General features: G+C 30.9%; 2 protein-coding genes across 10 annotated transcripts in view; one reads left to right on the forward strand and one right to left on the reverse strand.

Moving 5' to 3' along the window:
- LOC126848796 (TWiK family of potassium channels protein 7-like) overlaps positions 1-26,288 on the forward strand; it is a 255,765-nt gene that overhangs the window by 33,931 nt on the left and 195,546 nt on the right. The window contains exon 1 of one of the 3 annotated variants that reach the window (XM_050590006.1): positions 25,407-25,683. The exons of the other annotated variants lie outside the window; for them this stretch is intronic. The gene's annotated coding sequence lies outside the window, so the exon portion shown is untranslated. Of the gene's footprint in view, positions 1-25,406; positions 25,684-26,288 lie in introns of those variants that run through there. 3 annotated transcript variants of the gene reach the window in all.
- Positions 8,285-26,288, reverse strand: part of LOC126848808 (retinol-binding protein pinta-like) — a 562,409-nt gene continuing 544,405 nt past the window's right edge. The window contains exons 1-8 of one of the 7 annotated variants that reach the window (XM_050590032.1): positions 13,249-13,315; positions 12,503-12,673; positions 11,977-12,142; positions 11,575-11,679; positions 10,299-10,440; positions 10,107-10,217; positions 9,865-9,970; positions 8,286-9,562 (exon numbers count right to left, since the gene is read on the reverse strand). In XM_050590032.1, the coding sequence (XP_050445989.1) occupies positions 9,411-9,562; positions 9,865-9,970; positions 10,107-10,217; positions 10,299-10,440; positions 11,575-11,679; positions 11,977-12,142; positions 12,503-12,629 (909 nt within the window). In that variant the 5' untranslated portion in view covers positions 12,630-12,673; positions 13,249-13,315 and the 3' untranslated portion in view covers positions 8,286-9,410. Of the gene's footprint in view, positions 9,563-9,864; positions 9,971-10,106; positions 10,218-10,298; positions 10,441-11,574; positions 11,680-11,976; positions 12,143-12,502; positions 12,674-13,248; positions 13,316-14,863; positions 15,481-15,780; positions 15,887-15,991; positions 16,103-16,184; positions 16,327-17,458; positions 17,564-17,861; positions 18,028-18,387; positions 18,559-19,081; positions 19,189-26,288 lie in introns of those variants that run through there. The other 6 variants (XM_050590029.1, XM_050590030.1, XM_050590026.1 and 3 more) reach the window with 6 other exon arrangements.

Below are 26,288 nucleotides of genomic sequence, written 5' to 3' on the forward strand. Positions count from 1 at the left end.
AGGAAAACTCTTAAAGAGTTCGGCGCGGACGAACGATCTTGTAATTTAAGGTATACGGTATCATTAGGCCGTGATTTTCTCGAACCAAACGATTTGATCGTATCGACGTAACAGTTCGATGTTCGATATAAGATTTCTATCGTAAAAACAGAAATAGGAAATAAAAACATATGATAATCTTATGTTACATTTTTTTAGTGCTAACTGCAATGTTTAAAACTGATAGAAATTAATTTTAATTATTTGATTTGTTCAACGAATATACGTCAAAGAGTTTTTTTTATTTGTATGGAACAGTTGGCACATCTTTCCTCGATTTTTTTACAAGCACATTCCCGTCTCCGCTCCAGTTTTGTCGCCGGCATCGTCCATCGTCCGCGGGAAGCAATTCGTAGTTTTCCAATCAGAGAACGAGAAAGGCGGGCTCATTTTCCGGGCGCTACGCGACTTGCATTATATTCTGAAACCGGAAACGGTCGATCAGTAAGGACCGCGCCACGACTCCGAAGCAGGAGGCAAGCCTGCACGTTTTCTTCCCTTCGTTGCCCACGGGAGCGCTACTCGAGATATCGTCTCTATTGTCCCTTTAATCGGAAAAATCAAAGTTTTCCGAACCACTACGAGTTGTACGTGATCTCGCGGGACATTTACTTCTAAAATTAATTGCAGTAAATAAAATCTCTGGAGCTTCAGCATTGTGTAGTTTCATACTTGTGTATTATTTGAGTAAATCAAATAATACTATTATAATTCTAATCTTACGTTAAAATTTTAAATTAGCACGTAATTTTGTACAATGTTTTACACGTATATCATTTTTTATTTTATAATTTATTATATATAAAAGTGAATATTGTGTATATTTTGTCGAGAGTGCAATATTCTCGCTTAAATTTTTTTTAAATGAATTATTAATCAAGTCATTACGAGAAATGTTCATTTATGATAAAATTACTTTAATTTTTCGGATATTAACAAGATTATGAACAATTAGAGAACATATGTAAAAATATGAAGAAAATTTTTCGCACATATTCTAGATAGTCCATTGTAGCGAGTCGACAGCCTGCATTTTTTATTGGATACCTATGCAGCAATTAAGCCGCTTAAATCATCATGTCGGCGCTAATTTATGTCCTCGCTAGAAAGATCAGCGCGTAACTCGTGATTAATTGCAACTTTTACCAGAGCGCATCCCTTTCGTCGGGGTTAAATTGGAGCAGGATTTTCTTGTCGATTAACGTGACGCGTATGCCGGGATTTAGCGAACATAATCGTTACATTATCGTTATTCGTGTAACGAATAGTTGGTATATGATTTTTTTCGATAAATTTCTGCGCTTATTAAAAAATATGTTCTGTTTATTACAAAAGACATGCTCTTTTTTTATTGAGTGTAATACATTTATTTGATATTTACTATTGCTGTTTGTAGCATATGTTAATTTTGGCATATTTTGCAACATAAGTGTAATAGCAAGCAGAACCTCTAGCAAATGCGGTCTATCATATTAATTGATTATAACGCGATAATTACAAAAAAAATTGAAAAATTAACACATATGGAGATATATATCAAATGATTAGAAGCAAATTATTAATGTAGTTTGGATAATTTAAAAGTAACTAAATGGTCAATTTTCCAGGTTAAGTGATCTATTTTTTACTTGTTCACATAGTATAGTGTAATGCGATAGCTTGATCGTCGGAATTAATTTGCATGATAACGAGCGGCATAATTAAGAAACCAGATCAAAAATACTCAAACTTATCGTAGCGCTATTAGCCGTTAATAATTTAATCTTTCAGAAAGCATGTCATTATGTTATAATTACGTTTTACATTTATTAATGTATTGTTTTATTTTTTAATATTGGAATACATATTTGCATTTTCTCTGTGATACAATTCGGATTGATAAAACAAATATTTATTGATTGATAAAATTATACTAATTTCCTCGTTAAATTTTTATACGTATTTATAAAATTAATTATTATTATATTTAATTCGTGGAAAATTAAATTGTACGAATAATAAAAAACGAACGTTATTAGTGAGAAATGCATAAAATTTAAATAATTGTTTACGGGAATAAATTAATTATGCCATATCATTAGCGCCAACAGTCGACACGTACAATTTATTCTCTTTTTAAAGATTTGATTTCCTGATTTGCAAAAATATCATTCATTAAAATTGCTTATATCGGCATCTAAAACCATGAGTAAAATTATTAAAAACGAGCTTAAAATATGTGCGAGGAATAAAGAAAACGCGAACATAATAACTTGCTTCAAACGACCGCATTGTGCATGAGCTCGATATATACATATAGTACATTCTTCGTTGCGTATGTGTTGCAGGGAATGGAAAAAGTTTCAAAAATAAAAAAAGTACTCATGTTACGCGTGCTCGTTATCGTCCAACCCTTTCTCGTTGTCTGCATGCATGATGGTCAGTAAAAAAGCTAGTCGATATTTTGCAGAATATATGCATGCACGTTGCTTAATAATAGTAAATGTTTTTTGAAGATTGCGATTTCAAAATTAGGAATTTGTTTAGAAGAGAGAGACAATTTGCATTATAATTGTATATTTATATAATTATTTAAGAAAATATACATATATTTTATTATTTTACATATAAAAATTTGTATGGTACATTTTGGTATATTTAGATTGATTTTGAGAATATTTGCTAAGAATTAGACAAAAAAGTTGTTGCTTGATTTTTTTTTATGAGTCAAATTTTGTTATCTGTATATTTTTATCCAGTCAAACGAAGTGGAAGTTGATTTCGCTGACTGAACTGTATCGATCGGTAGGTGACAAAAAAAGACAATAATGGTTTGTCTTTATCACCCAATGGATCATACAATGGCAGAGAAGCATCAGTGTCTGAAGTTCATGTGACAGCATAAAAAAATAATTGGAGATATGATCGTTTGTGCCAAACGGATCAGAGAAAATCGCAAAAAGAAAAAATATATACAAGTGAATAAAAGCGAATGAAAGGAATGTATCAATGTACACGTTTTTATGCTATATCGAAATTGTTAGATATTATCAGTGAGAATGCTAAGTATCGTGAGATTTTTGCTTTTTCTCGTTGACAAATCGAATTGGGAATCGCAATATCCGGTTTTGTTTATGCGTGGAAATCGATGAGTCTCTTCCAAAATTGTAGAAATTGGTTCGTCAATATCTAAGACGTCTCGGAGCTCGAACCGAGAATGGTACTCAGCTTCAGCAATAGCGTCAAAGTGGATTTCATGGTGAGGCCGACGTAGAATGGACTGCACTCTCGAGAGAGATGAGGATAGGTGCTGCTGGCAATGAAGAGCTGAACTCCGTCGAGCGTCATTACCTGCCATCGCTTCATTGATTCACGATGAAGTTTTAGCATAGTTGTTGAGCTCAAGGAGCTTGACCTACGTTACTAGGTTACCGTTCTTTCCTTAGAATTTGCAGTGAAAGTGTGTATAATAAATTTGCTGCATTAATCTAAATATATAAAAAAAGATAATTTTGCAAGCTATAATTTTGATATAACTTTAGAAATTCTTGGATAAATTAATGATATAATTTGCTGCAAAAAAAAAAGAAAGAGAGAAAAAGAATTTGATCATTTTTAAAAAAAATTTTTAATAATAGATTTATATAGTATGTGTGATTTCTATTTAATATTACGTAGAGTTTGACATTTTGTGAAAATTCCTCGATAATTTACTTATATCAAGAAGAATTTTACACGATAATACGAGAATATCTTTGCAGGAAATAAATGTATTTTAAAATCTTTTTTCCACAATCAGAACTTTAATAATATATATAATTTTGGATAATGCGGACATTTAAAATGGGATTGAATCTAAATTGGACAGGCACCGTTGTATTTTTAAATTGCGTTCATTATTTGCCATTAGTTTCTTACGTATCGTCGACATCTGCGATATTAAGCAAAATATTAAGTTTTTATAACTCAATAAGGACTGCTATTACATCTGGCGAAGAAATTAAAAATGAAATATAGTTTTAGTAGGAAGCAGTATTAATTAAATACTGGGATTTGCTTTAATTTACCTACCCCTGAATCTGTTGTTAACTTTCTACATTTTTTGTGATACGTACTGTTTCATTTTAAATTATAGTCCTGAATTGTCATTTGTTATTAACGGATGTGTATAAGCTTTATTATAATTCGAAGAGAGATTAATTTTCTAGGAACTTTTACGAAATTTATAATCTGACATTCGCGTGTCTTTCTCGAATAAATTATTGTTCTATTATCGTGATATATAATAACTTCCACAATTGGCGATACGCTTTGTTTAATTAGATCATTATTATATAGGGAAATATAATAGAATTTCCTAGCGGTGTGCACTCATGCGATTACATCAAAATTCGAAGCGATGCTCACTCAATAGAAGAACATTTTGATATTCATTGATTATCGGATATAACACAATAGTGCAATATCGCCATGGACAAATGCACAACATTACTTATATACTATTCGTTCACATGGCCGCAAATAATATTTGCAACTCTAGGCATAAAGTAAAATTACATATTCTACTTAATATATATTACATGATATCTAACGTTTATTGTATTATTGTATTATATATGTTGAGAATTTTAATCTGTTTATAATTTTTATAAATTAAACCTTTGTTTTTTGTGTCATATTAAAAAATAGCAAATAGGATTGTGTTATATATTCTAATGAGAAAGTTATATAAACGTAGAAATATAAATAAAGAATTTACAAATAATCGTTCAAAATTGCCTATGTGCCATACATTATCTGATCACTTAATCGAATCAATAAATATACAGGGTGTCCCAGATTAATGGGGAAAAAAACTCGTGTGCAGATAGAGCGGATCAAACTGAATCGAAAAGTCCTTTATCATTTTTTTTTTGTATAACGCTTAATAAAAGAATTATTATTGAATAAAGTCTGGTCAATCATCGGCGATTTTTAGCCGGGCGCACATCGGTGAGCCGTGTGTAAACAGCTGAGCGCTCTCGCACTACCAGGCACGCGGCTTACCAACGTGCGCTCGGTTAAAGATCAGCGATGATTGGCCAGACTTTACTCAATAATAAGTTTTTTATTAAGCATTATATAAAAAAATGATAAAGAACTTTTCGACTCGGTTTGGTCCGCTCTATCTGCACACGAGTTTTGTCCCCATTAATCTGGGACACCCTGTATATACATATTTTCACACGTTCCACCGCTGCGGCAGCAGAAGTTTCTCCCGAAGAAACTTGTCCAATAAATAATTCCTTGTTAAGCCGTCGCGGACTTGGCGCAATGGTGAGGAAAAGACACGGGGAAAAAGAACGATCGTCTCGATGTGCGCGCTAGTAAAGAGATTGTAGCCGCTAGCGGGCAGAAGGGGGACAGGCGCGTGAGTACGTGCAACAACGAGGTCGACGATAATAAATAGAACGATGGATTCAGTTCGCGATTCGGCGAGTTTCCACGGCGCTTTTATATAAATAACGCAGACGTAGCGGCGGCTCGTAAAACTGAATTATGTCCCACCTACCCTTGTCACGCCGTTCTCGACCGTCCGATTCATCGCCGGTCATTCGCTACGCGTGCACGCGATCGTACGTGGCTCGTGTGCGGTGCATTTGCGACCGAGGGTGGAAAGGACGGAACATCCCTTCGAGATACGATCGTGATTGACCGGCCACGACGGAGAACAACTTTATCCAATACGGCAAAAATTCTTTTCGAGGTAATTTTAAATTCACCTTTCGACGCACGCGCTTGCGCGGATCATCTGTATGGCGCCGATCGGAATTTATCGATTTCACCTTTGCCTGCTAAAGCTTTGTTAGCGAACGATCGTATTTCGCGCGGTGCGGTATCGCGTGGTGAATACGAAATCGACACATTTTACGATATTTCGGATGAGAATTCGCGGAGAGCTTTTCTTACAATATATATCGTAAAGAGAGAGAGATATATATATACATTTATTATTTCTTTTATACGAGAGATTATTATTAAAAAATTTTTTTTTCATAAAGAGATGAAAGTTTGTAAGACTCGTATGTTCCTGAAATAATTCAATGTGATTAAATATGACATGACAAATGCATCTAATTCTCTATTATTATATTACTTTTACGTGTTAAATAATTTTCTTTTACTACATACAAAAAGACTTCAAAAAAAAAAAAAAATAAATGAGAATATTTCAAGAATTATTATTAATTAATTTTTATCACATGTGTTATGATGTGACATTGATATAATAAAATCGAGATTTTGATTATACGATAGTAAGTTGTAAAACTTTAAGACACGTTTCTAGAGAAAAAGACTGGCATATGTTGCCTGTGAGAGAAGAAAATGTCGCGATAAACTTATAATACAATAATAAAATATTTTGTACATTGCTGTGAGAACATTATCCCATGGCGTAGCATATCTGATAGAATATATTCCAAGGAGAAATCAGCGATGCATATTATCTTCGAAAGCTTCGTCTTTAGACCTCGTTGCCGAAATAGAGGATCCATTATTCATCGGTAACTTCGCAGGATTTTTCTCATGCAAGTCCTCGGACATTTTAGTAAGTGAATTTCACTATGCAGACGAGACTGCGCCGAGGAGGGAAATAGCGTGCAGAATATTCGCCTACAACACACTGCACTTTTATGACAACTATACGAAGGAATCGTTCCTTATATCCAACGCACGGATAGCAGCAATTGCTTTTTCAACGCTCCGTATTCGGTGCTCCTTTGTGACCTATCTGAGAATATATGGTTCTGTATTTCCAAAGGGATAACCAGTGCGCAAGTCACGGATACGTTAGATTTTGACATCGATGTCGTCCCGCGTCACAAAGCGTAAAAAGCTGAGATGATTTACTTTCGCAATAAATCAACAGACTAGATTTATCTTACAAAGGAGAATATAAACATAATACGTGAATTTACTGAATTTTGTTGTATAATGATTTCATTATTTATATACGATTGATGATAGTTTGATATCTTAGGATAATGGTTGAAATCAATTTACAGCAATATAACTGACGATATGCTGCCACTTTTTGTTATTTTAATTAATATTCAAGTTGTTTACGCAATTTATCTACTTTTTGCAGTCAAGCATGATGTCATCTGTTCTGTATTTCTATTTTTAGTATTTAATTTCTTTTGTTAGTAACTTAACAGATTATTTTTTTTTTAAATTAACGACGTCTCTTCAGTAACGTGCGAAACAAGAAAAAGATAGAATTACAGTTTTTATCAGATTTTATTGATAAACACAGAAAATTTATTCAGAGAGAAGTTATGCAAACAAAAATAATAAAATTAAAGATATGGCTTGTAGATTTTTAGACACAAGACCTTCGGTCAATGTTAACTTTGTTATATAATAATTATTATAATGCAATGTAAATATAATTAATATTTTTAAAAACATGCTCGCCTTTGAGCTAATTTTTTGGGACAAAATTAGACAACATCGTGTTATGTGTTTGCAACATTAATACTAAATGACACGATTCTTTTCGGTATTACTGTCTTAACAAAATGACTGTTTTAATTCGATAGAGCAATGTGCGAAATTCTCAGGAATATTCTCGATCCCTTTCTGCAATGACAGCAAGCGGAATCGTTTCCGTGTGCATGCTCATCAGTCTAGGGACAACGTGTTGAGGCATATAGGAAAGCGAGGAAACTTCGCTACAGCGAATTTCCATTTAGAGAGATTTTGCGATACCCGCAGAGTCGGTGTAAGTCTTCACAGGATTGGCGCAAGATAAGGACAACTTCTATCCCTTTCTTCTGCTGGAAATTGAAAATAAGTACGTACAGATTGTGTGATAATCCGACTCTTCAGCCATTCGTAGCAGCCTTTGCCCTTTTGTAAACGAGACAATACTTTGCAGAGACACAATGACTATTGGTTTCTAGCTATTAATTTTGTAGCAGACCGCTATTATATTGTTGTTAATGGAAAAAAGCATTTATTTATGTACACTGTTATATAGAAGAGTAGATGTTTGCACTAACAGCAAGCTAATAATGTATGAGATTTTTTCTTGTACATTTATGTAGCGTAAACTTAAAGGAATGTTACGTATATGTTGAGTATTTTGTGAAATAATTTTGATTTCTTATTTCTTTAGGAAGTATAAACTTATTTTAATCAATATCAAAATGTATAAAGGAGAAGGTGCATAAGAATAAGGCGCTTTAAAAAAATTCACTGCTGTGTACATTAGAATTAATAAAGTACTACAGAGATATGCTTAATATTATTATACATAATATTTTATGAATTAATGTTACTTTCGTGTGAATTATTATGAATATAAATGTGCTTTATAATTATCTGTCACCTAATATCTGTTTTACATATGCATATATAAAAGATTATTTATTTGCACATATAATTATCTTGTGTATGTATTATATATAAATTAATTTTTTATTAACATTTTTATTAACATTGCAAATGTATATTATTTTTTTAAATATTTTACGAGAAATGACGTTACGTTTTATACATTTATGTACGACTTTACACACAGTAACAAATTGATAATATATCGTATATTAATAAAGGCCAATATTACGGTTTCAGAATGGTACATGTCCCTGTTCGAAAGGTTTCAGCGCGAGCCAAAGGTGAATTGCAAAGAGTAGTCCGAGGCCATTTATTATCCCTATTATCGTGCTTCTGACTTCACTGTCTACTCCCTCAGGACTTGAACATACTTATAACATACAATCCCCTTTCACTCTCGACAATGCTGCCCTTGTCTCGCTGTCGAAATATAGTCGACAACATCGATAGTCTTGGAACTATATGTTCAATCGTGTTTTATCGAGCATTTATCTGTTTACCATCCACGTGTGTCGGTTGACAATAAAAATGTCTATGGTTAAAAATTCGATATATGGTTATTAAAAATAGCAAGTAACAGGAGATTATTTGCTCATAATTAGACAGTGCTTTTCAAAGATCAAAAAAAAATTTTTTTAAGAAAGAAAGAGATTTTTGAAGATTACTGAAAATATTGCCATATAATATGTGTATTATGATAAGTGATTTTTCATATGTTATCATTTACAATATCTTTACTAGAATGTATGCGCATATATTTTGCAACACCATTTTTGTGTGTAATTTGACGTGTATTTATCATTTGTTATGATAATGTTCCTAAATAATATTCTACTATTATACGTTACAATTTTTGTTTTCTACGTGGCAATAAGATTTTTTAATTTTATTCTATGGATATTAATTTCTAATAATTCCTCACACTATATGTAATAGTTTGTGTATGTGTATCTCTATATATATCTGATAATATCAGCCTTATTATTTATATCCACAAAAATATGTTCATATTAGTCAATGTTCAATTTTCGAAATGTTCCCGAAACTCCAAATACATCGTCCGGTTTTATTACAGAATTTGATCGGAGAGATTCATTAACTTTAACTTTTTCTTGTTCCAGGAACCATTCTCTTCGTTGCATCAATTTTGCTTTCCACATATCTGAAAAAATATCATAGAAATCTGAAACATTTTCCTCATACGATATCTAAATATAAAAAATACCCAAAGAAATTTTTAAGTTTAGATATTTAATTAAAAGAGTTTGTTAAAAAAATAAATAATTACTATTAAGATAAATGATAGTTAAAAAAAAAACAATATTTTTTTATTATATATAACTGAATATTCAAGTACAAATATTATCATTTATTCTTTATCATTTTGTTTTAAATATTAAAAGTTGAAAAGTCATTGATAAAAATACATACATATATATGATTTTTTCGTAAAAAATGTTATACCTGCTATAATATCTAGTGATGGTTGTTCACCGCCAAAATCTACTGGTAAAATAGATCTTGGTATAAGTACGTATAATGATTCTGCTCCAGATGTATAAACATGTATCTAATAATAAAATATATCATAAAATATGTATCTAATAATAAGATATATCATAAAACAGTTGTGTCTATATAATTATTCCAATCTATATATACAACATATACAAATATAAAATATCATAGTTTTAATTTGAATTTACTCTTTTAGTAAGTTTTGGCTTCATCACTGATTTACATAATGTTATTAAGATATCGACATAATTTGATGCATTTATCATATGAATTGCTTTAATTCTTGTACCGTATGCTTCCTATAATAGATTGAATAATAAAAATTAATTTTTTCGAAATATATATTATATATAGTATAAAAATAATGTATCTCTACATACCAAGATAACGTCGATTTTTTTTAATATAGGTGGTGTATACTTCAAAATATGACCAAGAGTTAAATTGGTAAAATCAAAAATGTAAACATCAGAATTAACTATATCTTCCTCTATACGCGTGTCCATTATCATGCAAAAATATCTGTAATATCAAGAAATAGTATGCGATTTTTATTGATTTTATCTTAATATTTCTAAAAAGACGGATAGAAACATGCATATTTATTTTTTAATCTATATATATATATGTATGGTTGTACAAATTATTTCATAAAAATATCAATAATCAATTAATCATCAAATCTGTTAAATATAATTCGTCTTCAGTTACTCATTGGATTGAAAGCATATAGATATAGATTAAGTCTCGAGATATTATATAGAAAACCGTGAAAAAAAGATAACAATTTTTCATGCATTTTTTTCATCTTGTTTTACCGAGATTATCGATTTTAGCTATTCCTCTTGATGTGTACTGTTGAGAATAGTAAAACTGTATTATAGACAGAAAAGCAAGGCGTCAAAATATTTTGTTTTGATCTCATTATCGAGAAAGCACGAGAGAAGAAGATTTGCATGCTTAACTTACACTTATATAAAAAGAAAGAAAGAAAAAGAGAGAGAAAAAAATAAATCGAGAAAGAAGATATCAGAGATCATGCAGAATAAAGAATCGATCTGTTGTGATTGGTTCGGTTGATTAGCGCCTTGTGCGCTTAAATTAAAATTGGGACACACTAAAGTTGAATTATAACATTAGCAGGGAAAGCGCGAAATCACGATAATATAGAAAGTTTGTAATGTCGCGTAAAGCTCGATTTTTCTTCTTCTCTGTACTATTTCTTTTATCGTTGTTGCTGACTATTTTGTATGTATGTGTGTGTGTGTGTGTGTGTGTGTGTGTGTGTGTGTGTGTGTATTGTTCTTTTTTATTATTTTTTAAAATCTTTTTATGATATAATTTTATTAGCTTGTAAATATCACGCCTTCAAGTCCGTTCTTACATCTCGCGATCTGCAAATAAATTCTTTTTTGTAATTATGCGTGATCGCGAAAATGCATGATAACATGCACAATAATTCATAAATTTTTTAAAGAAAATATAAAAATATTCATTTATGAATATGTTTACACATACACCGTCTAACTGTCCACAAAATCGTCCTAATATTGTTTGTGTCTTAATATCGTTTACGATCTATTTTGCATATGAATAATAGGTACTGTTGTATTCACATATTATGTATGTTATGTTTAATTTGCACATATTACGTACTTTACAGTTGCATAAACATCAAACACAGAGCTGTCGGTATGTAAAAATCGGCAAACAAATATTCTAAAATTTTCTGGTGTTAACTTCGGTAGAGGTATCCATTGCCTGAAATAAATAAATATTTGTAAAAATATTTCTCGAATATAAATACTTTTCTCTCTCTTTTCCTCCTTTTACTTTCGACGCGAAAATAATCGATTTTAAACGATTGTCCAAGATTTAGTAATAATTATATAAATTTATATTTGTATATGTGTGACATTATACTTTATTATATCAAACTATTATTAATGCTTTTTTAGTGGTATGTGAGACATTTTATATTTAAAGTATCATTAAAATATGTTACAAGAATTCAGCAACAATTTATGTGCGACAACAATAATGTGCTTTTACACTTACACACATTTAATTATTTGCGTTATACTATCGGACAACGGGTCACGATTGCTATAAACTTCCGGAACCAGATTACGAAGAGTATAATGCAAATCTAAGCGTCTTTTGGCTTTTTCTAAATTAAATTTTGCACTGTAAATGTAGACCTTTAATCGTTGTTCAGAGATATCTAGGAAGCATAAAATAATATCGATAATCATTCACGGCATGCTAAGATTTCATAATGAAAGAAATCATATATATGCATCACAATCATAAATAAAATATGTGCAATGAAATATGTAGGAATTTTATTATCGTTGGTATCTATCAGCATACATTACAAGGTCGGATTATTGTAGCATCTAATTTTGTCAATTATTAAGCACGTAGTAGCTAAGAGACTCGTACTTGGAAAAGCAGTGTGAAATAATTCATTTTGTCAAAATTATACGCGCAAAAGTATGTATGCATTATTAATAAAAATTAAAATGTAATAAATTGACTAATTAGAGTTTATTTTTTCTTCTTTTAATTTAAAAATACATACCTTGAGGAAGATGAAGTTGCTGTTTCAGCCATAGTCGAAATTTATCCAGTAGCTCTTCTAAAAGTTCTTCGTTTCCTCCAGCCTCTTCTAATATTTTTCCCAATGTAGGCATTTCTAGTTTTAACATCTTTATAATACTATTTGTTTTTCACAAAATTAGGTAGGCACAATCTGAAATTATTGCAAATATAAATATAAACTAATAAAGCTCTTAATCATAAGAAGTTGTGATTATGCCTATTACTACTTAGTCATATTAATGCAAATTGATTGTTTCCTTTCTTTGTTATAATTATTTCTTTTTCTTCTGATTTTTATCCTTCTGATTCTATATTGCTTAGCTACCTACTTATCATTTCATCATATACGTGATAGCGCAATTTATTCCCATGTAAAATAACTATCGTGCATCGGTTTGATTACAGTGTACAATTATATAAAAACTATCCTAATAAAAATTGTATAGAAAAATCTATTTATAATGCTAATGAGAATGTAGAAAATACGATAAATCGAGCACGACTGGCTTCAGCAAAAAAAAAAAAACGAAAGGCTAAAAAAAAGAAATCTCATTAAATTAAAGAAATATGTTTATAATAAAAAGAACTATGTGTATGCGTGTGTGCATTATTATATAATTGATATTATATGTAATAATATAAACAAACAAATTCACGATTAAATTAATATCAAATACAGTTCTTAAAGACTAAAATTATTCACACAATTATTGAATTATTTAATACTTGTCCAACTAGCACAATTTTCAAGATGATAGTTGTATGATGTGAGCACAGTGGAAAATCGGAGACTAATATTGCGGCAGCAAAATCGCGACATTTATATCGAGCATAATTTTTTTTTTTTACACTTTGTGTCTTTTTTCTTCCATTGATTGATCGCACACTACTTTATTATGCAAATATATACTCTATTATGCGAAAAGACTTGAGCTATAAAACAGTCGATTACAAATAGTTTTTCCTGTTACAAATATAATATAAAAAAACAGAAATATTTTAAGTTAAGTATATCTGTCTCTCGTCTAATGTAGAATTAAAAATTATTTTGAAAAAAATATATACAGGGTGTTTGAAGTCGGCCGCACTACCTGTCGTGTGCAGGTAGAGCAAATAAAACTAAGAAGAAAAGTTTTGTACCATTTTTTTCTATAACGCTATAATGGAGTTATTATTGAATGAAGTCTAGCCAATCAGCGCCCACCTTTAGCCGAACGCATGTCGGTGAGCCGCGCACCTGGTAGTGGTGTGCCGCCAAAGCGCTTTCGCATACTACCAGGCGTGCGGCTCAGCGACATGCGCCTGACTAAAGAACGGCGATGATAGGCCAGACTTCACTCAATAATAACTTTTTTTTAAGTGTTAAAAATACAGAAAAAATACAGGACTTCTCTTCTCAGTTTTATCTGCTCTTTATTTGCACACAACGGATGGTGCGATCGATTTTCGGACACCCTATATATCAGAAATAATTTTTAATGAAATTTTTAAAGAAATTTTATTTTTTATCTCTCTCTTTTTTTCTTTGCGTTTGCGAAATTATCATGTTTTGTCATATCAAAAACTGATAGAAAAAACTTATTTGTCGTTAAATTATTAAAGCAATTACTATGTATAATCTTCTATAATTTCCATTTTAATAAGTTATATAGATCATTAGAAGCGTGTGTATGAATTGCAAGCATTATTTATGATCGCTGATTACCTCTTGCCTAGCCTTAAAACATTCCATAAAAATATAAAATGTTGTAATTAGAACTTATTGCTTAAATCAACTGTGTTCTGAAATTTATCTCAGCTTTACTTCTTTCATTTTAACTGTTGTGTATTTATTTCTATAATCACTTTGTGACTTCATTCGATAAACATATCTCTGTGATGTCATTTTATAAATACATCTCTGTTTACAATCTGGACTTATTCTGTAAGATTTTTAATTAGAAGTTTTTCGATGAAGCCGATTAATGAGGTCCGATATAAGATTCTGTAGATAGTAATTTTGTAAGAACAAAGTTTTCGTTGGTAAAATATTATAGTCAATATAATATTACACATCTCTCTCGATTATTTTCAATTATTCTAAATAATGTCAGAGAATGCCGTCAAAATATAAATAGAAATACATATATGTTTCAGAATTGAGAAAGCTAAATGCTTTAAAATAACAAATAAGATGAAAACATCTAGGTCAGATATGTATATAGATTATTCTACGCTTTATTTTTTCTATTAATTATAGAAACAGAAACCAGTCATACAAGTTTTTTAAATATGACTATTTCTGTTGTTTTAATCAATAAAATATTATAATTTTATGGTTATATGGTAATATTACAATGTTATAGTTTTTGCTAACAATATTTTATGAAATTTTTTTCTGACGACTATAGATTATAGACATAAAAAATATACATATATACATATACATATATGTCAGACAAAAAACTCATAAAATTATAATATTGTAATTAGGAAGACATGGAATAATCATATTCAAAGAACTTGTGTAATTAGTTTCAACTAGACAATTAATAGGAAAGATAAAGCGTAGCTAAGCGTAACTATTTTACAATATCATTTTCATGTGTAATTTGATGTATATTTATCATTTGTTAAGATAATGTCTAAATAATATTCTACTATTATACGTTGTAATTTTTGTTTTCTACGCAATAAGATTTTTTAATTTTATTCCATGGATATTAATTTCTAATAACTCCTCATACTATATGTAATAATTTGTGTATCTCTATATATATCTGATAATATCACCCTTATTATTTATATCCACAAAAATATGTTCATATTAGTCAATGTTCAATTTTCGAAATGTTCCCGAAACTCCAAATAGATCGTCCGGTTTTATTACAGAATTTGATCGGAGAGATTCATTAACTTTAACTTTTTCTTGTTCCAGGAACCATTCTCTTCGTTGCATCAATTTTGCTTTCCACATATCTGAAATAATATCATAGAAATCTGAAACATTTTCCTCATACGATATCTAAATATAAAAAATACTTAAAGAAATTTTTAAGTTTAGATATTTAATTAAAAGAGTTTGTTAAAAAAATAAATAATTACTATTAAGATAAATGATAGTTAAAAAAAACAATATTTTTTTATTATATATAACTGAATATTCAAGTACAAATATTATCATTTATTCTTTATCATTTTGTTTTAAATATTAAAAGTTGAAAAGTCATTGATAAAAATACATACATATATAAGATTTTTTCGTAAAAAATGTTATACCTGCTATAGTATCCAGTGATGGTTGTTCACCGCCAAAATCTACTGGTAAAATAGATCTTGGTATAAGTGCGTATAATGATTCTGCTCCAGATGTATAAATATGTATCTAATAATAAGATATATCATAAAACAGTTGTGTCTATATAATTATTCCAATCTATATATACAACATATACAAATATAAAATTTCATAGTTTTAATTTGTATTTACTCTTTTAGTAAGTTTTGGCTTCATCACTGATTTACATAATGTTATTAAGACATCGACATAATTTGGTGCATTTATCATATGAAGTGCTTTAATTCTTGTACCGTATGCTTCCTATAATAGATTGAATAATAAAAATTAATTTTTTCGAAATATATATTATATATAGTATAAAAAATAATGTATCTCTACATACCAAGATAACGTCGATTTTTTTTAATATAGGTGGTGTATGCTTCAAAATATGACCAAGAGTTAAATTGGTAAAATCAAGAATGAAAACATCAGAATTAACTATATCTTCCTCTATACGCGTGTCCATTATCATGCAAAAATATCTGTAATATCAAGAAATAGTATGCGATTTTTATTGATTTTATCTTAATATTTCTAAAAAGATGGATAGAAACATGCATATTTATTTTTTAATCTATATATATATGTATGGTTGTACAAATTATTTCATAAAAATATCAATAATCAATTAATCATCAAATCTGTTAAATATAATTCGTCTTCAGTTACTCATTGGATTGAAAGCATATAGATATAGATTAAGTCTCGAAATATTATATAGAAAACCGTGAAAAAAAGATAACAATTTTTCATGCATTTTTTTCATCTTGTTTTACCGAGATTATCGATTTTAGCTATTCCTCTTGATGTGTACTGTTGAGAATAGTAAAACTGTATTATAGACAGAAAAGCAAGGCGTCAAAATATTTTGTTTTGATCTCATTATCGAGAAAGCACGAGAGAAGAAGATTTGCATGCTTAACTTACACTTATATAAAAAGAAAGAAAGAAAAAGAGAGAGAAAAAAATAAATCGAGAAAGAAGATATCAGAGATCGTGCAGAATAAAGAATCGATCTGTTGTGATTGGTTCGGTTGATTAGCGCCTTGTGCGCTTAAATTAAAATTGGGACACACTAAAGTTGAATTATAACATTAGTAGGGAAAGCGCGAAATCACGATAATATAGAAAGTTTGTAATGTCGCGTAAAGCTCGATTTTTCTTCTTCTCTGTACTATTTCTTTTATCGTTGTTGCTGACTATTTTGTATGTATGTATGTGTGTGTGTGTGTGTGTGTGTGTGTGTGTGTGTGTGTATTGTTCTTTTTTATTATTTTTTAAAATCTTTTTATGATATAATTTTATTAGCTTGTAAATATCACGCCTTCAAGTCCGTTCTTACATCTCGCGATCTGCAAATAAATTCTTTTTTGTAATTATGCGTGATCGCGAAAATGCATGATAACATGCACAATAATTCATAAATTTTTTAAAGAAAATATAAAAATATTCATTTATGAATATGTTTACACATACACCGTCTAACTGTCCACAAAATCGTCCTAATATTGTTTGTGTCTTAATATCGTTTACGATCTATTTTGCATATGAATAATAGGTACTGTTGTATTCACATATTATGTATGTTATGTTTAATTTGCACATATTACGTACTTTACAGTTGCATAAACATCAAACACAGAGCTGTCGGTATGTAAAAATCGGCAAACAAATATTCTAAAATTTTCTGGTGTTAACTTCGGTAGAGGTATCCATTGCCTGAAATAAATAAATATTTGTAAAAATATTTCTCGAATATAAATACTTTTTCTCTCTCTTTTCCTCCTTTTACTTTCGACGCGAAAATAATCGATTTTAAACGATTGTCCAAGATTTAGTAATAATTATATAAATTTATATTTGTATATGTGTGACATTATACTTTATTATATCAAACTATTATTAATGCTTTTTTAGTGGTATGTGAGACATTTTATATTTAAAGTATCATTAAAATATGTTACAAGAATTCAGCAACAATTTATGTGCGACAACAATAATGTGCTTTTACACTTACACACATTTAATTATTTGCGTTATACTATCGGACAACGGGTCACGATTGCTATAAACTTCCGGAACCAGATTACGAAGAGTATAATGCAAATCTAAGCGTCTTTTGGCTTTTTCTAAATTAAATTTTGCACTGTAAATGTAGACCTTTAATCGTTGTTCAGAGATATCTAGGAAGCATAAAATAATATCGATAATCATTCACGGCATGCTAAGATTTCATAATGAAAGAAATCATATATATGCATCACAATCATAAATAAAATATGTGCAATGAAATATGTAGGAATTTTATTATCGTTGGTATCTATCAGCATACATTACAAGGTCGGATTATTGTAGCATCTAATTTTGTCAATTATTAAGCATGTAGTAGCTAAGAGACTCGTACTTGGAAAAGCAGTGTGAAATAATTCATTTTGTCAAAATTATACGCGCAAAAGTATGTATGCATTATTAATAAAAATTAAAATGTAATAAATTGACTAATTAGAGTTTATTTTTTCTTCTTTTAATTTAAAAATACATACCTTGAGGAAGATGAAGTTGCTGTTTCAGCCATAGTCGAAATTTATCCAGTAGCTCTTCTAAAAGTTCTTCGTTTCCTCCAGCCTCTTCTAATATTTCTCCCAATGTAGGCATTTCTAGTTTTAACATCTTTATAATACTATTTGTTTTTCACAAAATTAGGTAGGCACAATCTGAAATTATTGCAAATATAAATATAAACTAATAAAGCTCTTAATCATAAGAAGTTGTGATTATGCCTATTACTACTTAGTCATATTAATGCAAATTGATTGTTTCCTTTCTTTGTTATAATTATTTCTTTTTCTTCTGTTTGTTGCTTTATTGCTTAGCCTTATCTATCATTTTTCATCATATACGTGATAGCGCAATTTATTCCTATGTAAAATAACTATTGCGTGCATCGGTTTAGTAACAGTGTGCAATTATGTAAAAACTATGCTAATAGAAATTGTACAGGAAAATCTATTTATAATGCTAAGAGAATCTGATAAATCGATCACAAATGGCTTCGGTAAAAAAATGAAAGGCTAAGAAGAAGAAATCTCATTAAATTAAATAAAGAGATACGTTTATAATAAAAAGAACTCTGTGTATGCGTGTGCATATAATATATAATATGTATTAATATAAACAAACAAATTCACAATTAAATTAATATCTAATACAGTTCTTAAAGATTAAAATTATTCACACAATTATTGAATTATTTAATACTTGTCCAACTAGCACAATTTTCACGATGATAGTTATATGATATGAGCACAGTGGAAAATCGGAGACTAATATTGCGGCAGCAAAATCGCGAAATTTATATCGAGCATAATTTTCCTTTTACACATTGTGTCTCTTTTCTTCCATTGATTGATCGCACACTACTTTATTATGCAAATATATATTCTATTATGCGAAAAGACTTGATCTATAAAACAGTCGATTACAAATAGTTTTTCCTGTTACAAATATAATATAAAAAAAACAGAAATATTTTAAGTTAAGTATATCTTTCTCTCGTCTCGTGTGAAATTAAATATTATTTTGGAAAAAATATATACAGGGTGTTTGAAGTCGATCGCACCACCCGTCGTGTGCAGGTAGAGCAAATAAAACTAAGAAGAAAAGTTTTGTATCTATTTTTTTCTATAACGCTTAATAATGGAATTATTATTGTGAAGTTCAGCCAATCAGCGCCCACCTTTAGCCGGACGCATGTCGGTGAGCCGCGCACCTGGTAGCGATGCGTCGCCGTAGGCGGCGGAGCGTCCTCGCATACTACCAGGCGCGCGACTCACGGACGTGCGCTCGGGAAAGGTCAATTCTACAATAAGTCATATGTCGTTAATCGTAAGGAAATTGACCAATCACAGTCAATAATTCTAAAAATATAGAGCCGGCCTAAAGGTCGGCGCTTGGCCAGACTTTACTCGAGAATAACTTTTTAAAAACTTTATAGAAAAGCGTAATATATAATTAATTTATTTGCGCAAACTTATTTGCCGTTAAATTATTTTAGAAGAATTACCATGTGTAATCTTCCATAATTTTCATTTTAATAAGTTATATAGATCATTGGAAGCGTGTGTATGAATTGCAAGCATTATTTATAATCGCAAATTATCTCTTGCCTAGCTTTAAAATATTCCATAAAACACAAAATGCTGTAATTAGAACTTATTGATTAAATCAACTGTGTTCTGATGTAAATTTACCTCAGCTTTAACTACTTTTTTCATTTAAACTGTTGTGTATTTATTTCCATGATCACTTTGTGATGTCATTCTATAAAAATATCTGTGACGTCAGTCTATAAATACATTATGTATTTATAAAACATGGTTATAATTTAGATCTATTTTGTAAGACTTTTAATTAGAAGTTTCTTGATGAAGCCGAGTAATGCGATCCGATGTAAGATTCTGTAGATAGCTTAATGTGATAGCAATTTTGTAGGAATAAATATTTTGTTGATAAAATATTATAGTCGATATAATATTACATCTCTCTCGATTATTTTCAATTATTCTAAGTAATGTCAGAGAATGCTGTCAACATATAAATAGAAATACATATATATGTTTTAGAAATGAAAAAGCTAAATGCTTTAAAATGACCAATAAAATGAAAACACCTATATGTCAACTATAGATTATGCTACGCTTCATTTTTCTTATTAATATATATTAGCGATGCTTTCCACTTGTAACGTCGTCGTTAATTGTTTGAATATCAAGCGTATCGAGAACGCGATTGAGTTGACTCGTCAACCATTAAGCATCCGAGTCTTGTTGGTACGATGCACCTGTCATGTTCATTGGCCGTACGTGTGCAACAATCTACGTACATTGCCGTACATCCATGTTCGCTCATTGTTGCTGCTTCACGAAAAATGTTATCAGTGGTCATTTTTCACGATCACGTAATGAAAAAATTGTTACATTCTGTAGCTTTTGTGTTATACTCTTCTGTTTACAGCAACCAAACATACTTGGGAGAATGGGAACTTTTAATACGCCTTGTCAATTTATGATGCGCGACAAATGCAGCTTTTCCTAGCAACATTGGTCTATGCATCTCAAATGCCAATATAGATAATACGGTCAACTTGAACAATAGACAATTTTTTGTACGCCTGGGAAGTTTCGGCCGTTTCTGACGACGATTAGATAGAGAACAAGGTAATGGCGGGAGGTCTAATCTGCATTCGTAATGACGAACGAGGAGAAGGTGACACAGTGTCTGACCTCGATGTGCGGGAACATTGGCCATCTATTAACCCCCGAGGCCATACATCCCCTTCTCTGTGACGGGAACTACTCCCCGACTACCATCCCTTAAACGATCCTTAGCCGAAACTATTCTCCATCGCTCTTCCATTTGATATGAATATATAGCTACAGGAATTCAAGATATTATATTGAAAGTAATAAATAGATAATGTTCTTAAAAAATGTTTGTTACTGTGATTATTATTAAAAAATGTATTTATAATCTAACGAAAAAATGGATATATTTGTGATTCTGCTTACAATAATAAAAGTTTTTAAAAGAATTTAGCAAACAAACAGCACTTAATATTTGCGAATTATTTTCAGAAACAGTGAAATTAAAATTTTCGCAAGTTTAATCGCCATCACGAGATATTTCATCGCTAATCTCTGGTATTAATGTAGTGTCCAATTGGAAACCGCTGGAATTCAGTCTGTATCATCGAATTTAATTCCCTTAACGGGATCTTGCCAATCGAATATTTCGATATTTTGGCTGAAGAGTCATATCAATTAATTATTATTCTTGTAGTTGTAAGACTGAATTTTCATGGACTGCTTGAACTTTTCCCGTTTTTTCTTTATTGTCTCTGTTATATTCCGAAGAAAAATTTTTTGATTACGAATGTAGTTATATTATACGTAGTTATACTTTTTATAATTAAAATCTATAATATAAATTTTTTTTGTATTGTATATATACTTTGATAAACATTGTTTCGCATATATTGAATACATGTAGTGATTCACAGACGTTCTTTTGTCAAATATATATCATACTAATATTCATTCCACTAATTATGCTAAAACAATCGAGAATGGAGTGCGCGCATACCAGCAAAGATACCGCAAAATCAATCAGCGGAAACACAATTAATTAGAGATTGCTGATTACATACTTGTTTATTGTAATTTCATCAATTATTAGCTTATTTATAATTAATGCTAATTGAAAAGCTTGTCGCGTATTTTTCTGATCATTGCAATAATTGGATCAATATTAGTGAAGAAAAATGCGTTGTATTTTTTGGTTTGCAATAAACAGTCAAACATTATACTTTACGCTTTACGCGAACATATATTGCGCTCTATTATTATACTTTTCTTTAATAACACAAATAAAAAAAAACAGTAATATTTACAGTTTCCTTATCTAAAATATTAATTATGTACTAGTTTTTACTCAAATCAAGTTTTTAAATCAAGATCAAACTTCGTATTTTTAGCTCAGAGATGAATATAAAAATATCTTGTTTTTATCGTTCAATAATTAAGTTGAGTTACCTGAATAGAAGTTTTTTTTACTTATTATAATTGCATATTCATTGGAAAAAATGGACTTATATAAGTAATTACGACTACATATGCAATATTATATATATATAATTACTTATGTAAGTCCATTTATTCTCGTGGGCAATAATAATATAATACACTATTCAGGAATCGTGATGCAATGGATATGCAATTACAATAATTAAAAATACTTTTAAAGTATTCAGATAAACTCAACATAATTATTTGAACAAGATAATCAAGAAATTTTCATATTCATCTTATGTCCACTTTTTTTCGGGTTATTTTTTTCTAATTTTTCATTATTATAGTTATATATATAATTATTAGTTATATATATAATTATAGTTATATGTGTGTGTGTGTGTGTGTGTGTGTGTGTGTGTGTGTGTGTGTGTGTGTGTGTGTGTGTGTGTATAAGATATACGAAAAGAGTAAATAAATTAAAAAAAAATTCATGGATTGATTTTGTTGATGCGACATATATGCAGCATACCAAATTGCTTAAATATTTCACAATATTGATGTATATTCATCAATTTGTTTGCTTTGTTTCTTCCAGTTTTGTTCAATTTATAATGTTAATTACGGTACACTGCAGTAAATGTAGACATTTTACAAACATTCTGTGTTGTCAGGTGCTGTTTATAATAAATCCTGACTTGTTTTTTAGTATCGCTATCGCGTCAGATTACTTCACAAGTGCTTTTAAGAAAAACGATGTTCAAGATGAAATCGAACATGTTTCGCGAGTGAGCCACCGATTTCGAATTTAAAAAGGATCACTCACGTATCTATCAGCAATTAAACGACAGACTATGGAATATTTTTCACGTGAGCATATTCTCGTTTCGTCGAAGCTGTATCAGCTGGGATACCACTTGCATGGCGCCAGCATCGCACGGGGTAAATATTTGACGAGTAACTCTAGTATCACGGCTATACCGGTTTTGATGAGCGATGCGCATCGCCGCCGGCCTCGGCCTCGTTCTGCCTCAAACGTCGTTCCTTGTATTACTTCGTAAAATTAAGAGCTTTAGCAATTTTTGTAAAAAGATGATAAAAATCTATAGATTTCTATGTTGTTGAAATTTAATCTAACAAAGGAAACATGTCGAATTATTTTAACTTTAATTTATTTGTGGGGAAAAGAGAGAATATAAAAATAATTTTATTTTGCGTCTATCATAAAGTTTATTCACTCATTTATTTTTCACCTTTGTTCTAGTTAGGTTACTATGTACATCACCATTAAAACCAGCGAGAAATATGACCCGTTAAAAATTTATTTTAATGACACAATTAAAAAAAAAAAAAAAGAATGTTAACATCACGTTTCCGCGTAATGTTCTATAGAAAACCGAGCAATATAGATGACAAGATATCTCTATTTAATTAGCGTGGAGCTTTGCGCACCCCCGATATTGTTTGTTCCGGCAGAGCGCTAGCAAATTTCAAAGTGCAGAGCGAAACTGTTGAACGCGAAAAAAAGCGGCATGCTCTCGCGGCCGGATACAGGTGTCTGAGCATTAAACATTCAGAGTCCGTTTCAATTTGTTCTCTAAAAGCGCCGAGGACTTTGGAGCGTACAAAGGTTGCGTACCTTACTCGAATATGTTGCAACGTACTGATTGGAGGGATCAAAGCCTGTAGGAACGGACGGTATTTAATTATCTGACCACATTGAAGAACGGTATTCATCAAGTGGGATTGCCATAGAAGCTTATTTGCTGTGTTTTACCTACACTAATACATTCCTCGCAAATCCTAAACATTTCCAGGTGCTTGATCGCTCTAAATAGACTTAAATGTTGTTTTTTTACTGCTTTGCGATCGCGTCGGACACGATATCCCCGTGGGATTAACTAAAAATTCACCGTAAAGTGTCGCTGAAGAATCAATACCGTTCCGTTCGCTTTCAATGTAAGCTTCTTTGTTCTCGTATTTGAATTTTTCGCCACCACGATCAACCGGAAGGGTATTGACAATGAATTTTACGCAGGACAGAATCGCTCGTCCAAACCGGCAGATTCGGCACTTGGACACGGATGGAAATGAATTCGATTGGAGCAGACCATCTTTTTTTTTTGCTTTCACTTTTCGTCTCTGTCTGTGGCTTTTTTCTTTTTTCTTTTTTTTTTTTTTGCTGGGCATAAAATATTGGCCGCTCCCTAGTCGTAAATTGGTTACTGACTTTGCCTACTTGAAGAATCAGAGCCTTTCGATGCTGTCTGTGGATTCCGGTGGATACGTAAACGTTATCTCATTGTCGCTCCATTTTATCAATGCAAAGATAGCTTTCTTTTATAATCATGTGAAAAGTAAAAGCATGTATCTTAAACGGGTTTCGCAAAATTGTCGTGGAGTGATGATGAAGTAGATTAGAAAAAGAATGTAGAATTTGAAAAATGTAGAATTATTTATTTGCGTTGCTATTGTATTTTATGTAAATTTAAATAATAGGCTATCATAAAAGCTATGGATAAATTGATCATTTTATAACATAGAGTTTGAGATATTTCTATGAAAAAGAAAATATAGAATTTATATTATTTCTTAAAATAATTTTTAAATAAAGAAGATTAATATAAATAAAATATCGATATAAAATATACTTTTACACCGAGCTTAGTATTAAATTTTTATAAGGAAATTAATAGCGTCATTACTCTATCATAAACTGCTTCATAATTCCTTTCTTTTTCAGATCTGCGCAAATAGCGGATGAAAACCGCGTGAAAAAAAAGCTAGAGCTTTGCTGCACTCTTGATCAGGTATTATATTTCCATCGATTAATTATCTAGCAGCGATATGTCAAACCTCCTCGTCCATTGCTCCTCGTGCATCCTCGGCGTCGCTCGCCCCCGATCGGTCAAGTTCGCTTCAGTCCGCACGCGCTGAAAGGGCGGTGGGGCTTGCGAGCTTTCAAGCGCAGAGCTTCCGCTCATTCGTCGTTTTGCGTTACTCCGGGCACTTCGTAGGTTCGCGGCAAGTGATGCGTGTGATGCGCGTGTGTCTATCGTTCCGCGTGATGGGGGGTCATATACACTTCCGGGCCACCCTTTGAGCGACCGATCGATGCGCTAGTCCCGCGAGATTGATGTGTGAGTCGATACGATCGATCGAGATCGCGAAAACGCCGGCGAAACTTTTCGGAGCGTTCATCGATCGTCAGTGCCCGTTCCCGTACTTTCATCATTCAGATTTTTAAGATGAGAGAGCACTTTTGGAATTTGGGTTTGTCGAATTGTTCTCTGGCTGTACAGTGTTACTTAGCGATGGGATATCGGAGAGACAAAAGTGTCTTCGTTGATTGAGATTTCGTGTAGCTCGAGTTGTGCTAATCGTACTTTATTGTTTCAAACACTTAGGCTTAACATTTGAAATTGAATGGATGCGAGGTTGATCTCCTACGGGTTGCCTCGTTACGGATTAATTACGCGGGATTAAGGTCGTTGCTTCGAGGGCAATGCACCGCGAGTACCATGCGCAGTATATACGAAATTGATAAGAAATTGATCCTTTACAGGGATCTTTATTATATAAGCACACATTTACACTTTATATATAATAAAAGATTTAAATAAGTGAATTTTTATACAGCAAGTCTGTTTCTCAATTGGCTATAATAGATCAGATATAAAAGATGTTTTTTTCTATAGCGCTATAATAATCCTAATTGCGGGTATATCAAATCAAGTATTAATCAAATCAAATATCGATTTCTCTAAATTATTTACTGCATTAGTTAACGCTAAATAAACAGTAATTTGCAAATTGGTTGTGTTAACAAGAGAATAATCGTTTTACTATAAATTATTTTAATAATTATATTAATTAAG

The sequence above is a fragment of the Cataglyphis hispanica genome, chromosome 4 (assembly GCF_021464435.1).
Source record: "Cataglyphis hispanica isolate Lineage 1 chromosome 4, ULB_Chis1_1.0, whole genome shotgun sequence".
NCBI lineage: Eukaryota > Metazoa > Arthropoda > Insecta > Hymenoptera > Formicidae > Cataglyphis > Cataglyphis hispanica.